The 16598-nt window shown below is 41.9% G+C and overlaps 2 protein-coding genes and 1 long non-coding RNA gene across 3 annotated transcripts in view; 1 reads left to right on the forward strand and 2 right to left on the reverse strand.

Annotated features, from left to right (window-relative positions):
- The window catches only part of nmbr (neuromedin B receptor), an 89644-nt gene that overhangs the window by 71165 nt on the left and 1881 nt on the right, over nucleotides 1-16598 (reverse strand). The gene's annotated exons all lie outside the window — the stretch shown is intronic.
- Nucleotides 1728-12583, reverse strand: LOC146502181 (uncharacterized). The gene is made up of 2 exons (XR_014869353.1): nucleotides 3148-12583; nucleotides 1728-3074 (listed from the first exon to the last, which is right to left on the reverse strand). It is a non-coding gene; the product is annotated as an uncharacterized LOC146502181 (long non-coding RNA).
- On the forward strand, nucleotides 14694-15670 carry LOC146502182 (uncharacterized). Its single transcript, XM_085132879.1, has 2 exons — nucleotides 14694-15074; nucleotides 15173-15670. Exons 1-2 carry the CDS (start codon nucleotides 14694-14696, stop codon nucleotides 15668-15670), a joined length of 879 nt encoding a protein of 292 aa, XP_084989005.1.

A 16598-nucleotide genomic window follows, 5' to 3' on the forward strand; every position in this document is an offset into this window, starting at 1 on the left:
TTTTTTTTTTCATTTTTTAAGGCTGCCATTGCTCGCATCCTTGTTTCAGCCCACTTTTCAACCAGTCAGCATTAAGCTGCACATAGCGTAGTCCACACTGAGCTACAGGCTGCTGGGGTTTTGGACAACTGCACACAAGCATGGTAGGGTAAGTTTGAAAGTGCCCTGTGTAGGCAAATATGTATGCAAACTGATATGTATGCTGAGCCACGAGACACAACAAGAAGGCAGCTCACGCGTAGATGTTGTACTGACTAAGCAGTCTGTCAGACCTAGTCGACCATACATACAATATACAAACTTTACATTGGGGAGACAGGTCAGGCTAAGTAACAAAAAAGGATAGACAATGAAATATGTAATACATATAACACAACAATTCAGGAGAAAAAAAGGATTTCTGCTCATAATGACTCAACAAGTGAGGAGGTCTGCTGAGGAGGAAATTTTAGTTTTACATTTAAATTAAAATTTTATTTTCATTTTCTTTTCTTTTTTTCTTTTTTTGGGGGGGGTGAAATGGCTGGAAGAAAATTCAGGACAGGGTTAAAGAAAGTGTTGAGGGTGAGAGCTGAAGATCACTTTAATCACTTCTTAAATACTCCACTTCAGCAGCCTTTTGCTCTCCTGAGACCTTTTACCCTTCAGAATAAGTCACGTGATACTGTTAACCCACTTCATCAGATGATTTTATAATCACGCCACAAATCAGATCAGCAGATTTTCTCTGACTGTCTTCTCTTTGTTTTTTAATTCCACTTCTCAGGACTCCTGCTTCCGGTGCTTCAGTGGCAGGTTGTTGAAAGAAAAATCAAATCCACAAACAAAGGGTGAAAGAAATACTTTCTTCCTCTTCAGCTTAGCTTTGATTTCTTTCCCTGCCAATCCTTGATCACACAAACCCATCCTCCTGGGCTGCAGGGGCTGCTCTCTGCTATCAGGAGGCTATGACATTTGATTCCTGACTTCTGCATTCACTGCTCCTTATTTTCAGCTCAGAGTCACGTGCTCACCAAGAAACTCAGACCATCATTTTCTGTCTACACACAAAAACGAAAGCTTGTTTATTGATGGCGCCTCTATGTAAGGGCTGCACAGCATCTAATAAATGATTCTTTGGAATCCAGAATTCCTCCTGGATTCAAACTGGAGAACTGCACCATGGTTAGTTTTCAAGCAGCTTTCTTAATATTTTAATAGATGAGTTTTTTCTCGTGCTGTAATTATCACTGCATCATTACTGGAGCCAAACCTCGTGACACAGTCCTCATTTGCCCCTCAGTGCTGAATCACGCTGGTGTTGTTACACGTTAATTAATCTGGCAATCTAATGATACACCATCGACACAGCTGAGACCTCCAAAGAGAGACTGCAAAAGCCTGCTGGGAATTCCCAGAGGGAGGAAATGGTGCCCTATGATGCCCGATGTTCAGAGCTTTACAGCCTCTGACCAGCTTTCTGTTGAAGGGTTTGGGCCCCCGGCACCAATCGCCTCATAGGTTTGAGGATTGAACGGGGTACTTCTGTGCATCATCTTGACGGGAAACGATCTAGGCTCCAATAGCCACTCCAATCACCATGCTAATTATGCATTAGGCTTGTTATCCTCTTCAAGGACCTTCAGGCGAGTTAGGAGCCATTATAAGCTCGTTAGTGGCCTTTAGGCTCATTAGGGGCTGATTAGAGGCCATCAGGGTCAGACACACAGCTGGATCGCTGCTCACAACTGTCCATCCATCCATTCGCTTCCGCTTATCCTTTTCAGGGTCGCGGGGGGCGCTGGAGCCTATCCCAGCTGTCATAGGGCGAGAGGCGGGGTACACCCTGGACAGGTCGCCAGTCTGTCGCAGGGCCAACACACAGGGACAGACAACCATTCGCGCTCACATTCACTCGCACATTCACACCTAATGGCAATTTGGATTTTCCAATTAACCCATCCCCACAAGCTGCATGTCTTTGGACGGTGGGAGGAAGCCGGAGTACCCGGAGAGAACCCACGCAAACACGGGGAGAACATGCAAACTCCACACAGAAAGACCCCGGCCTGATGTTGGAATTGAGCTCAGGACCTTCTTGCTGTGCGGCAACAGTGCTAACCACTGTGCCACCGTGCTGCCCTGCTCACAACTGTGTGATCAGGAAATGAGTTTCCAGTTAACATGCTGATATCATGGTCTTTCAGAGGGACAACGTACCAGCGTCTGCTGGTAAATAAACGGGAACAGGAGCCCCTGCAGGGCTTCTGATTACAGAGGCTTCCTTTCACGTCATTGAAGGAAATTATTCATTCATTTAGTCCAAGTCACCTTCAGTTGTTTCAACAGTTTTTTAAAGAGAATATCCAAAACAGAGCGATCTGTGGTCAGTGAGATGATCACCACATTCTCCAAACCTAAACTAAACCATTTTTGTACCCACGCTTTTTAGGAAATTATTAATCACATCAGAAAACACCCATACTGCATGACAACCATTTCTAGGGCCTAAAATATTCATAGATTTCATATAAAATCTGCTGTCTGCTTCACTCTGTCCCTATAGGCAAATTCTACACAAATGGACCTCATAGAGCTTATTATTGGACAGATGGACGGATGGATATGGATGGATGGATGGATGGATGGATGGATGGATGGATGGATGGATGGATGGATTATTATTGGACCACATTATTTATGCCATTACTTTTAGATTTAAAGTGCAGTAACTGGAGTCTGTGTATAGCCAAATTATAGATTTTACTTATTTTATCACCATTATTGCTTCTATATTTAGGTTGAATAAAAAAAAACTGTGATAAGTTCGTTAAGTAGTTAAGTAGTCCCTCTAAAGTGTACAATGCTGGTGTGATAGATGGAAAAAACCCATAAACCATAGTAGGACGAAGGTACAATCACACAGGCGTTATAGTACAAAGATGCAGAAACTATATAGGCGTTATAGTTTCTGCATCTTTGGGTCTGCTGAGGTCATCATCAAACAACGAGTGGATGTCCATGTGCCTACCAGTTTTGCAGCTGCACAGACTCGTCCAGAGAGCAGCTCTGCCCCTCATGTGAACTGTCTGCATCTACAACAGAGTATAATCACCATTCAGTGCTTCAGTCACGAAGGCCGACAGAAAGTCTGGCAGTTATAACAACCTGTTAGGGATGGCAGCAGTCACAAGGAGCCTTCCAGTGTAGCAGTGCATGCCTCTTTGCAACCAGTTTCCTACAACGACTGCAGGATAGTCAGGCAAACACATGTCTTTCAAATAACAGTCGATGGTTGGAGACCGACCGGTCTGCTTGCCTGTGTGACTGAGGCCTGTGATACTCAATGAACAAGATCTCAGTCTTCCTGACTCGTGCATATTTGGTCTCCTTCCCGCTTCTGTAGACATCTGTAGATATCGGGAACAGCTGTGTGGATAGCTTCAGGTACCTTTGGGAAAGCATGAGCACAGCTTCAAAAACATTTACCAAAGTTTACACAGAAAAAAACGGAGGCTGAAGCAAGGTGTTGGAAATCCTTTTCTTTCCTTTTGATTATTAATGTTGGATGGATCCACAAAACATGCAAATACCAAAGTCAACAGACAAACAGAGAGTGAAGACAGACCTCCTTCGACAGCCTGATGCTGTATTAATGTACATCTGCTCCTGTTTCCTTTCTTCTTCTGAGTTTGCATGCAAAGGTCAAACCCCGGATTTAAAGAGGATTCCAGCTGCATTACCATTCTGCAGACTTGATCTGGTCCCATGCATTTCACATAAAGTACTGACCTTTACCTTGACTGTACAAGACAAGCACACACAGACACGCATGCACTCGAGATCCGTGACCTTCAATCAGAGCAGAAGTATCTCTGTTTGTGCTTCAGTTTCTGCTGTTGGCTGGGGTCTTTAAAAGCATCGCATATGTACACACAGCATGATCAGACCAAATGCATAGCAGTTAAAACACAGGTTGCTGAAACTGCAAGTCAAGCTCATGACACTGAGAGACTAGTTTACCATTAAAGCTTTTTAAATGACTTATGATGCACCTCATTTCAGTGGGACTGGAATAATGGATGCATCACAGGGTGAACCAGAAGACTCTGGCTCACCTCCTGCAGTTTGTTTTCTTCCTCCCATGTTCCTCTTTTCATCTACTGGTTATGTTTGGGAGAACATGGTGATTTGATTTAAATTATTTAACACCACCCTGCATGTTTAAGTGTCAGACCAATTACATTATATGCATAAACCTAAGATCCTGAAAACACCCCTGCGAAGATCAGTCATGCTTGGTTAAAGAGGCACTAACTGTCTGTGAATGAGGGTCTGAACGTGCTTACTGTCCACCTCGATGCTGCTTTTGTGTATCTAAATCTATCATTAGTTAAGTGGCAGTAAATCAGCCGAGGCTGATAGAAAAAGTTCCAACGGTGATGCTAGAGCAAAAGCAAGATATCACCAGACTGTCTGCAGAGAGACAGTCTGCAGAACTGTGACACCGCCTCACAGCATCGAATGAAACTTTTTAATGTCTCAGAGTAAATTTTGGACACTAAAAGCAAAGAAAGTGGTGAAAAATAAAAGTGCTGTGCAGAAAATTAGGATGCTGATGTAAAACTAACCATCTGTTCTGAGCTCACAGTGAATAATTAAAACAAGAATAAGTTGTAAGTAGCAGCATATTTGAGCTGAAAGTTGACTTCATTCATCTGTTCAAGTGGCAATTTATGATCCCAGTTTGGACTGACGGCCACTCGTAAAGCAAACGCTGGTGTTTCCCTCTGTTCACTTTCACTTTCTCTCTGACTCACTGCGCTCAGCGCTGCCTTCATCTCATCAAGTGAAATGTAAGCTGGATTAAAAAGAATCTACTTTTTCACATACAGATGGCCTCATGTGCACGGCTCGCAGAGTGTGAAGTATGACACAGCATCAATTCATACGTTTCCCACACTTTCCATTAACGTTTAAAAGCACATGATCGATTCATAACCTGTTTAACACACCCCAAAACCAAATGAAGGATATCACAATCCAGCAGGTGCGACGCCCTGACTCAAACCGGTCACCCAGAAAAACGTCAGAGCTTGATGCAGATGACCATTTTCTAAAGATGTAAGAAACACAAAGTGCATCAAAGTATGTGAACATGTGTGCACGTTTGGTCATCTTTAGTGCTACAGCACAGAGTGAGATTTCAGACAGAGGTGTGGGTCATAAAATAATTATTTCATAACAGCCACTGCAGTGTCACAGTATATGTAGCAGGTTATAACATTAGTGAGAGCACTCCGTCACTCCCAGCTCATCATTTTTTACTTTGTCACATCCAATCAAAAACGACCAAACAACAGGTTTTTGGTGGCTAAAATTAAAGTGAGGTCCAACAATGAGAGTCTACAGCCGTCTGTGAGACACGGTGGAGGCTCTGTCATGGTTTCAGCTGCATGTCAGTCAGTGGTGTTGGAGCTCTTTGATAAACTGATGAATCATGAACACATGAAAAGTACCATCCGATTTGAATCCACTATGCAGTAACATGTGAAAAGCATCTGATTGGTTGTGTTTCCATGTTTCAATAATTGCTGCACCTGTTTCTGTTTTCCTTGCGAAATATAAAGAAATCATGGTGGTTCAAGACTTTTGCACAGTACTGTACCCCCCAAAATGGACTTGAAAGGTCTGTAAAATGAGCACCTTGACGAGGTGCAGTGTGATTAAAAAGGTGATACGTGTGAATGAGAATTGATAAACTCTCACAGGTCCCAAATGAAACAACAAGTACGAGTTTGTCCACTAGACGAACTCTGATCAGCAGAGTGATGACCACTGCAAGACTGATGAACGTCATTCAATATCAAAAGAATTTTATCAGTCTGCCAGTTCTCAGACATCTGGAAATGTGGGTTTATTGGATTTTAGAGTTCACGTGCCAAGCTCTACAGAGCGAGATCCTGCTTGTTGTATCGATCTAAGACAACATTTTAACTTTATTCTCACTTATCTGAAAATCCAAGCTTCTCTCATACCCGCCTGCGGTCCAGCGCATACACTTTATTGGATGTTACGCTGCTTTATGTGGTTTATAAATGTCATGGGCAAATTGAATTTCACTTCAGAAGCCCATTAGTCCCTGTGGCGCCCGCAGGGAGATGTGGCTGTCAGCTTCGGTTTACGTCCCCAAACGCATCGTGGTTCTGGCATTTTCTTCTTTGTTTCCAGACGGAGCTGACCTTGGATTCAAAGCACAGATAACTCTCTGCTTTATCTCATCACGGCGGGTTGAAGTGAGTCAGAGGGCAGAAGATTTCACAGAGAATTAGGCCGTTAGGGGATAATTAAAGGAGTGTTTCATGCGTCATCAGATTGCTTTCTCTACGTTGTTCAGGCTCGGAGTGATTGCTGGGCAGGAGTAATGAGATGATGAGCGGAAAGGAAATAACATGTTTCACGGTGGAAGGAAGCAGTGTTGGAGCCCGCATACACACACACACATACACACACACACGCACACACACATATATACGTCGCTGAGAGCATAAATTTGTTAAAGTTGTTCTCCTCTGAAGCGCAGGGACAGCAGCCGCATAGCTCCACCTGTCAGAGAACAGCCACGACAGGATTTACAGGAAGAGAGGTGGTGTAGTAGCTACTGCTTAAGTATTTATCGATGAAAATGGAAATGCTTTTGAGAACTTCAGAAGGCCAGCTCTGTTTGCTCAGCTGTTTGCATTTGTCTAATATCTCATCACACTGCAGCGCTGCTGACAGCCGGGCTTTAAAGCAACTCATCATGACACACATTAAAGCTGCCATCTCTGCAAACCTCGATCCACAGTTTGCATACAGGGCAAACAGGTCGACAGAGGACACCATAATAACAGCTCGTCACTCAGAGAGGAGGTTCAGCATCTGAAGCAATGGTGTGAAAGCAACAACCTGCATCTGAATACAGCCAAGACCAAGGAGATGGTAATCGACTTCAGAAGAACAAAGCGATCTGAGCACTCTAGAAAACTTTAAGTTCCTCGGAGTCCACATCTCGGCCGACATTACCTGGTCCACAAACATTTCCCACCAGGTAGGGAAAGCACAACAAAGGCTGTACTTTCTCAGGAAACTGCGTCAGGCCCAGTTACCCCAGAGACTGCTAGTGAACTTCTACCACTCCACCATCGAGAGCCTTCTGACTTACTGTTGCACACTGTGGTTCAACTGCTGCACCGCGGAGGATAAGAGGAAACTGCAGCGGGTGGTGAGGGCAGCAGAGCAATAGATGTTTTTACCCACAGGCTGTCAAACATGCCTTACCTCCACCCTCAACTGCACTGCCAACACCCATGGACATTACACTTTATTTTTAAACTGTATTTCTATGTATACTTTAATGCAACCAACATCCCTACCTCTTTAAGCTGTATTTAATATACTGCTATTTATTATAGTTGCAACAGCACCCCCCCCCCCCAAATGTGCAATATCACCCCCCACACACACACACTCGATGTGCAATATCACTGATCACACTGCACCTCACAGTGCACCTGCTCCTCGAATGGCATGTATGTGTGTGTGTGTGTGTGGGGGGGGGGGGGGGGGGGGGTATATATATAAATGTAAGCGTGTATGTGGAAATGTGGAAATGTGGAAATGTACGCATGCATATATGTATGTATGTGCGTGTATGTATGCATGGGCGTATCTGTATGTATGCAGGTGTATGTATAACTTGTACATATCTTTCTTGTGTAAATGTAAATTTGTCTGTGTTATTGTGTAAATACTTATGCTACTGTGTACTTCAGACACATGGAGAGATGCCAAACTGCCTTTCATTGTTTTTGTAACAATGGCAATAAAGAGCTATTCTTCTTCTTCTTCTCTTAAAAGCAGTGCTCCTGCTTATGTGACAGCAGATTTTTACGTTTATTTTATGGAATCCAAGTAAACTGTAGCTTTCAGCAGAGTTTCCAGTCTAGATCTCAAGAGCCTGTTTTTATTCCTGTGGCATGAGTTTGTCCAAACCTTCAGTACCTGATCACCATTCACTCCCGGCTCTTCCAGCGAGCCAAGGAGTGTTTGACCCCAAACCATAATCTGTTCCTGCAGCTGACCCAGTTTTCCCAACTCACAGCAAACACACTGTCACAATCCTGGGACTCTGACCCAGCGTTTTCAGTTTATTTTGAGTTCTTAAGTTATTCCTTAAAATACGGTAAGTAATAGGATTAGCATTTGGTTGCCTTAAGTCTAGTCTAGTTATGCTTCACTTAGGTCTTCTTCGTTAGTCTGTCATGTTTCTTTTCTTCCAGCTTGTGTTATCATGCCTACATCGTTCCATGCTGTCTCCTGTTTTATTTTGAAAGTCTGTGTCCTGTGTCAGTGTAGTCAGCTTTGCTTCCTTTGTCTCGTTATGTCAGATTAGCCTCAGCTGTTTCCCCATGTGTTTACACTTCCCCTGATCACCTCCTGTGTGTATTTAGTCTGTGTGTTTTCAGTCATTTCTTGTCAGATTGTCTGCTTCGTTTCCAGGTCATGAATTCATGTGAAGTCTTTATGGTTCAGTTTTCACATATCAGGTTCTAGGTCCATGTTCTTGTTTTGGGTTTTTTTTTATGTAGCTCACCCAGTTTAGTTTATTGTTAGTCTTGCCTTTGCCTTTTGGCTTGTACCTTTGTCCAGCCTACAATAAACGGCTTGTTTTGAGTTCCCATTAAGTTTGTTTCTATGCTTTGGTTTGTCTGCACCTGGATCCACTATTCGCACTCCACACAATTTGCCTCTGCACACTGTGAGACACACGGTGAGCGAGAGCCAAATCCAACACACCTGAACCCTAGCCTCCACCCATGTAACGCAGCCTTTATACGCTTCATTACCTACACCTGTTCACCTGCTCATTAGTGCAAAAATCTAATCAGCCAATAGGATGGCAGCAAATCAGTGTATTCTGGCGCATACAGGTGACCTGTTCAGACCCAGCAGCAGAAAGAGGGAAAAAAAGGAACTGAAGTCTAAGGTTGGAGTAGAATGGCCAGACTGCTGCGAGCTGATAGGAAGGAAGAGGGAAATCAAAAACACTCATTAAGACCAAAGTATGCAGAAGAGCATCTGTGAATGCACAACATGTCAGACGTCAAAGCGGCAGAAGACCACACCAGGTGTAACTGCTGTCACCTAAGAGCAGGAAACTGAACAACACAAGACCGGAGTGATGTTGGTCTGATGAGCCTCCATTTCTGCTGTCGTGATTGGAAGGTAGGGTCAGGTGTAAACAGTGTGGATCCATTCTGCCGTGGATCGGTCGTTCCGGCTGATGGTGGTGTGATGGAGTCACTGAGACTTTTACAGCTGAGCATCATTTAAACGCCTGAGTGTTGTCAGTCACCACGCCCCTCCCTGTATGACCACAGTGATGGCTGCTTCCTGCAGGATAACACATCATGTTGCAGATCATTTTAAACGGGTTTCCTGAACACGGAGATGAGTTTGCTGCACTCTGGTGTTCTCCACGCTCACCCATTTCAGTCCAGCAGTAATGTTGCTGCTGCTCCTGATGGTCCTGATGCAAACCATTCCATGACTCCACATGCAGGACGGATGAAGCTGGTGGGTTGTGTTGTTAACCTGTTAACTAAACCCACAATACTTCCAAACATCTCAGCGTGAAGCCTGACATCTTACATGAAATCGCTCCACATGACAGACGCTGTGCGCTCCGGCTCTATGTCGTGTTGTTACCTGATTAAAATTTAATGCGGCACAATGCACTTAACCTTTGCTGGTTAAATTTTTATGAATGGCAAAAATAAGAAATGTTTAACGTGGTGTAAATGTGCATTATGTCGAGTAGGAAGAATATGTGTGGGAATAAACCCACACTCTGGCTGTTTCTGATGACCTCGATCCCATTTCCTTCTATGCTCTCTCTCACTTCATCTTTCCACCACATTCAGCTTTTTAACCAGAATTTTCTGATTCCTTCTTGTTAGCTGCTGCTATTCCCTGTCTCTCCTCCTCCTTATAAATCACACTAAACATGTACAACCCACACACACCTGTGCGTAGACCTGAATAACAGGCTGTGCTCGGACCTTAAACGTGTCAGCGGTCATTCATATTTAATGTCCAGAATGAACTGCTGTGAGGGGCAGAGCTGTTTCTGTGTGTGTGGATCCTCATGGCTGTAAGCTTCACTGTAATCTGAGCCAGCTCTGCCAGCAGCTGAAGACTGCCCAAACATCCCAGAGTCCTTATCGTATAGCAAACCATCAAGAATACACAAAAACTTATAGCCCAGCTGAGTCTGAAGGTACTGGCTGATTTAATAATAATAATGGATTGCATTTATATAGCACTTTTTAAGACCCTGAAAGCACTTTACATTACAATTCCACTATTCATTCACACACTGATGTAGGCAAGCTACAGTTGTGGCCACAGCTGCCCTGGGGCAGACTGACAGAAGCAAGGCTGCCATGTCGCACCATCGGCCCCTCTGGCCATCACCAGTAGGCAGTAGGTGAAGCGTCTTACCCAAGGACACAACGACCAAGACAGACAGAGATGGGGATCAAACCAGTAACCTTCCGATGACAAGATAAGCTTCCCAACCCCCTGAACCACGATTGCCCACGAAAGTCGAATATGTCAACCAAAAGATTTCCTTCACATTTGTTATGTGTAGTTATTTATGAGAAAATGTATTAATCCAGTTTAAGGTTCGTGTTTTGGTCGTGTCTCAGGCATTTTAGGAAACGTCAGCGTCATAGTTGAAGGATGTTTCAGCATCTCTTCTTTACTTTTTACTGTCGCTTATCAGCAATTATCAATGTGGTGTCTACAAACAGTTAATATCAGCCAATATCATCACTATTAATATATCAGTCACATCACGTTTTGCAGAGAGAAGGACCAAATGCAGACTCTCAGGCAGGCAAACAGGTTAACTTAAAGCAAGTCAGTAAATGAATTTTTAAAATATCCAAACAGTCAAACATGAAGTTCAAAAACTGTAAATTAACTGAAACCTTAAACTTGAAAATACATGAGGGCTGGAAACCAGGAGAACAGCCAGCGACTGTGTACACACAGAGGGCCAATCAGGGAAGTGGAGACGAGTGGGAAGAACAAAACACAGCTGAACTGAATCATAGAAGACAAGCCGAAGCAAAACTAAAGTAAAACAGAAAGTGTGATTAAACTCTAAGCATTAAACAAACTCGGATTCATGTAGGAAATTTAAACAACCCAACGAGAAGGCCCAAAAACTCAAATGATCCAGTCAGCCAAGCACACCCACCAAGCTTATCTGCAACACCTCAGAGTTTCTGAAAGTCTCAGTGAGAAACTCTGATGGTCTGATTTTAAACTGCTGACAGTGGTTTTCTGCACTTTGTCAAACAGTTTCATTGCTGAGGGTGAAACTCATTAAAACTCATTAACCACTTAAGCCCCACGCCCCGGTACCGGGGGCAAAAAGGAGGAGATCACGTTTAATCGGGTTGAGAAATATAAGTCCAGATATGTGTGCTATCCACAGAAAACTCAGAATCTCAGCTAAAATGTCATATAAACCATTTCTACCACCAAACACACCGAAAACAATCCGTGATTAAACAGCAGTTACGTAAATGCGCAGAAATCTGCTAAACAAACAAAACCGAACCAGAAATTCTTCAGATGTCATGTAACCGGCTAAAGATGGGCTGGTTAGCTTCCAGAGCCATCACTGACTCCACACACCAAGTTTCACCACGATCAGACCAAAATTCACTGAATGAGCCGCAAAAGATGACCACAAAAACACACAGCGGCGCAAATGTGCTAAGACAGAAATTGGTTTACCATCCTGATTTCGCCGGTAGCCGGTAGCCACGTGATTACCAGTGGTTACCATGCCTACCTAGCCGCATTTTCTGTCAACAACCTCCATTTTAGACCCACCTACAGACATGTGACTGGACAGACGCCACATGCAGTAAATTTAGGCCCACGTCGGTTTTGGCATTACAACGTCTGATTGGTTGAAGTGACGTGAACGTGGCATCGTTACTGTGAATCTATTGGCTCAAACGATTAAAAAGAAACCAAAGTTACAGCCCCTCCGAGTTTAAAGGGCCAGAGGCCAATCAAACGCTCTATGCGCACGGCAGAAAAGGGCCATTACCATGTAAATGTGTGGTTAATTCTTCACTGTATTTAAATTACTTTTCCACTGAAAAAGTAGAGTAACTAATTACTGTTCATTTTTAGGTATTTTAAATACAGTTACTTACAATGTACTTGCGTTACATTGTAAAATAATTAAACTCGCTGAAAATCATTATTTAATTTCAATAATTTATCTTCCAAAGGTAAAAATAAACTGCCGCTTTAACGTCGCTGTAGTGCAGCTGTACGTCATTTCACACCAGTTTGCTGCATAGTCATATTCTACAGCGGAAGATGTCGGACTCAGCTAAAGCGAGGGCCTGTTTTATGAAATGGAAATATTCCCGTCACTTCACTTTTCCAGAACAAGCAGACAAGAACATTACGGTAATATGTAAGCTATGTCCTGGGGAGAAAAAATTATCGGCCGCTGTCAATAGCATGAGTAGGGGAGACCGGGGATAGTTGTAACGTGGGTCAGTTGTAACACTTCCAATTTCTCCAATCAGGGCTAAGTTTCAAATGATGTGACTCATCCTGTACATGCCCAACTCAGTTCTGCTATCACATGTGAAAAATCAGCACATTTTGTCAAACACAGACAATTTAACACGAAAAAAAGTAATTTTTATACCAAAAAGTAAGTTTTTCTACTTTATTTCAATTTCTAATAGCATTATCTGCTTTGCAGTTAAACTCATCAAACTTAAATTATGTTATTTGTATGTCTATGGGGATATATTCTGTGTAGGTCTTTAGTGCTAATGTTTTAGCCGTTGGCTGTAATGTTAGCTAGTTCAGGGCTATATGAGTCTGGGTCAGTTGTAACAGCAACAGTCTGGGTTAGTTGTAACAATAATGCAGATGTTACAACTTACCACACTATTACTTTAACTTATATTAAACAAGTTGGGGCAACGACATCAGCAGAGAGAGGTTCACTGGTCGCTTTTGTATATGCGGTTAATGCCATTGGCAACACAATTCCTCCACTGTTTCTGTTCCCACACATACATTATGCAGACCACTGTGTCAGAGGTGGACCAGTAGGAAGTATTGGTAATGGAAATAAATCCGGATGGGTGCAAGAAACAGATTTCCTCATCTTTCTGAAGCACTTTGCAAACCACACCAAGGTAAGCCATGATAAAAAGTAATGGAATTGCGATGCTGGTGAACAACTACATTTTTTCAGCTTCATTGTTATGTTCAAAATTGGTGCAAGAGTTGTAGGTTATAATGCCCACTGAGCCAATGAGGCCAAACTCAAGGAAGACCAACCAAAATGAATGAAATATTCAGTTGCAGAAAATTCCATAATTTGTCTTTTTTGGGGGGTTGACATATGTTCAAAAGCTAGATTTCTGCATTCTGTCACACACACACACATAGTTACATAAATGGCTCTAAGTGCATTCATGTGTTGAATAAACAAAGATTACATGTTAATGTTTTGTTAGTACCCTTATTTCATTGTGTTACATTTCACCCCAGGATATGTTACAACTAACCCAGACTATGGGGTTAATTGTAACATTTCACTCTTTGTGTTTGAGACCATACCATGCAATGGGTAATTGTGCTGCAGAGAAAATAGCTGCACTATTTAATAGCAGAGACATGTAAATACTTTGCATTACATTTTGAATCCACTACCTTAAAAGAGCTCCAATTTACAGACAGAAATGTCAAAAATGTTACAACTATCCCCGGTCTCCCCTAATCTGCTGAAACACCTGACACAGCAGCACAGACAAAGCCTTCTGAGTGAGCCATATTCATCATCCATGGATAACACCGCGGCAACTCCTGCTAAGCAGACGAAACTTGATTTCACTTCAGCAACACAGAAAGTGTCTGAAGGTGAGCTTAAGAAAATGATTGCAGGCTACGTTGTGGAAGAGATACCGCTGCATACTGTACAGTCTCCGCCCTTTAGGTGCATATTAAACAAAATACCTGTGTGTGGCAAAAAAGCAGCACTGCATGATCGAAAAACGTTTTCTACTTACTTGGGTAAGTGTTATGCTGACATGGAAATGGAGCTTAAAGAGACATTCGAGAGTTTGGAATATATTTCCACGACTGCTGACATTTGGACCAGCCATAACAAAAGTTTTCTTGGAATGACGGCACACTGGATTGATCCTCCTACTTTTGTACGAGGACATGCAGCGCTAGCATGTAAAAGAGTTCGAGGGAGACACACATATGATGTCATCGGCAATGAAATCGAGCAAGTACATTCAGCTTATGGACTGAACTCAAAAGTGACAGCCATCGTGACAGACAACGGGTCCAATTTTATCAAAGCTTTTAGAATGTTCCAAAAATCAGACTCTGATGAGGAATCGGAAGAAGATGAAGAGGTGACATTTACTGATGTTGAGCAGACCCTCTCCACAGAATCTGAAGGACAGTTTTCTCTCCCTCCACACTTAAGGTGCACTTAATCACACACACTGAACTTAATTTTTCATGATGTTGAGAAATGGCTTCAAGCAAATGAGGCAAAATTCATCTACAGAAGTGCAACTTCAAAGTGTTCTGCAATGTGGACAAAAGCAAACCGTTCTTCTGTTGCTTCAGAGTTGGTAGATAATTTTTTCAAGAAAAAACTCATAGTACCTGTTTCAACACGATGGAATTCATTTCACGACGCTCTGTCCAGGATCACTGACATTAACCTTGCTGAATTAAATACTGTCTGCACTCAGTTTGGAATCAAATGCTTCACTGATCGGGAGTATCTGTTCCTAAAGGAGTATTGTATCGTGTTGAAGCCACTCACTGTTGCACTAGACATATTGCAAGGAGAAGAGAACTGCTATTTTGGAATCCTTCTTCCAACTCTGGAGATTCTAATGTCCAGGACGCTGGCACTGCAAGACGAGCTTAAGCTGACAGCATCCCTCCCTGATATCATTGTTAAGGTAATCTATATATAGCCTTACCCTAAAATAAATTTTTATGTGAAGTGTCTTATGTGAAGCTCTTATGTGAAGTGTCTGATGTATTTTTTTTCTCATAGGCGATCAAGGTGCGCTTTTCCTCAATGATGGACAATAAAGAAGCTCTCCTGGCTGCAGTCACTTTGCCTAAATTTAAGTTACACTGGACCAGAGAAGAAGAGAAAAAAGACATGGTTAGGGCAATGCTTACTACAGAGTGCCGTGGGTTGTCTCTTGAAGACCAACAACTTGCTCAAGATCACAAGAACCCTGCTGACTCCACTGATGACTTTTTTTCATTTGAGGAGGACGACTGTACCTACTCTGCTGAAACAGAGGTGATGGAATATTTGAAATCTGCTGGGTCTGAGCTGGGTGTTCTTAGCCAGTTTCCCAGGATTAAGGCCATTTCACTGAGGTACAACACAGCCACACCATCAAGCGCACCAGTCGAAAGGTTTTTTAGCCTCGGCAATCTTGTGATTACACCCAGAAGGAACAGACTGTCAAGTGAACGCTTTGGGAGACTTACATTAATGAGATACAACAACTTTTTCAAAAACAACACAGCTAAGTAGTACAAAAAATGTTTTGGAAAACATGAGTGCATACAGCATGCAGGAAATATGGTGCTCATTGGTTTGAGGAAGTTTCAGAGGAATTCTGTTTGTTAACCAAAGTTCAGAGTTAACTTCACTTTGTTGAATCACATGACATGATGACATGACATTATGTATGAATATGTTACTCATTGCTTTGAAAATGTAAAAATTGTAATGTTTACTGTGTGAAATATGTCATGTTTAACATTTCTTAAGTTAAGCTTTTTTGTTATTCAGATATGTTGCAGAAAAATATATTTGTTATTCTGGAATTGTGTTTCTTAGCTAAAGAAAATTACATTCCTTACTAAAAAATGTAATTATTAAAGAATGTTTTTTTTTTAATATAGAATGTAATAAAGATGATTCAGGAAGCAAAAAGGCTAAACTATTTCATGTTGACTCGTTGTTTTTTTTTTTAAATTTCTTTAAATTTATTATTTAAAGAGTTTAATTTCTATTGTTTGTCCACTCAAGGTTTATGGGGATTTTAATAAGTATTTAGTTAAATTACTTATTGAGTAATTAAGTTACTTTTCAGACACAGTAATTAGATAAGTATTTTAAATACAATATTGATTAAGTAATTAGTAATAGTAATTAATTACTTTTTTAAAGTAACTTACCCAACACTGATTCTTCAAAAATATATTTTTTTAAAAAAAGCATGTTTAGGCCTGTTAATAAAATGTATTAATTTCTGCTCTTTAATACCTAAAAACAAATCAACTGTCATGGTGTCCAATTTTGGCACAGAATTTTTGTACAACATCTGGATATTCATGTATTGACAGGGCTGTAATTTTTCACTGTTTCACTTTAGAAACATAAATCTTTGCACAGATGATGTTTATATGTTGGTTACTGAAATCCTGGAACCAAATGTGATCTGAGGCATATTTTT

Source organism: Neolamprologus multifasciatus, chromosome 15 (genome assembly GCF_963576455.1).
Source record: "Neolamprologus multifasciatus chromosome 15, fNeoMul1.2, whole genome shotgun sequence".
In the NCBI taxonomy this organism is placed as follows: domain Eukaryota; kingdom Metazoa; phylum Chordata; class Actinopteri; order Cichliformes; family Cichlidae; genus Neolamprologus; species Neolamprologus multifasciatus.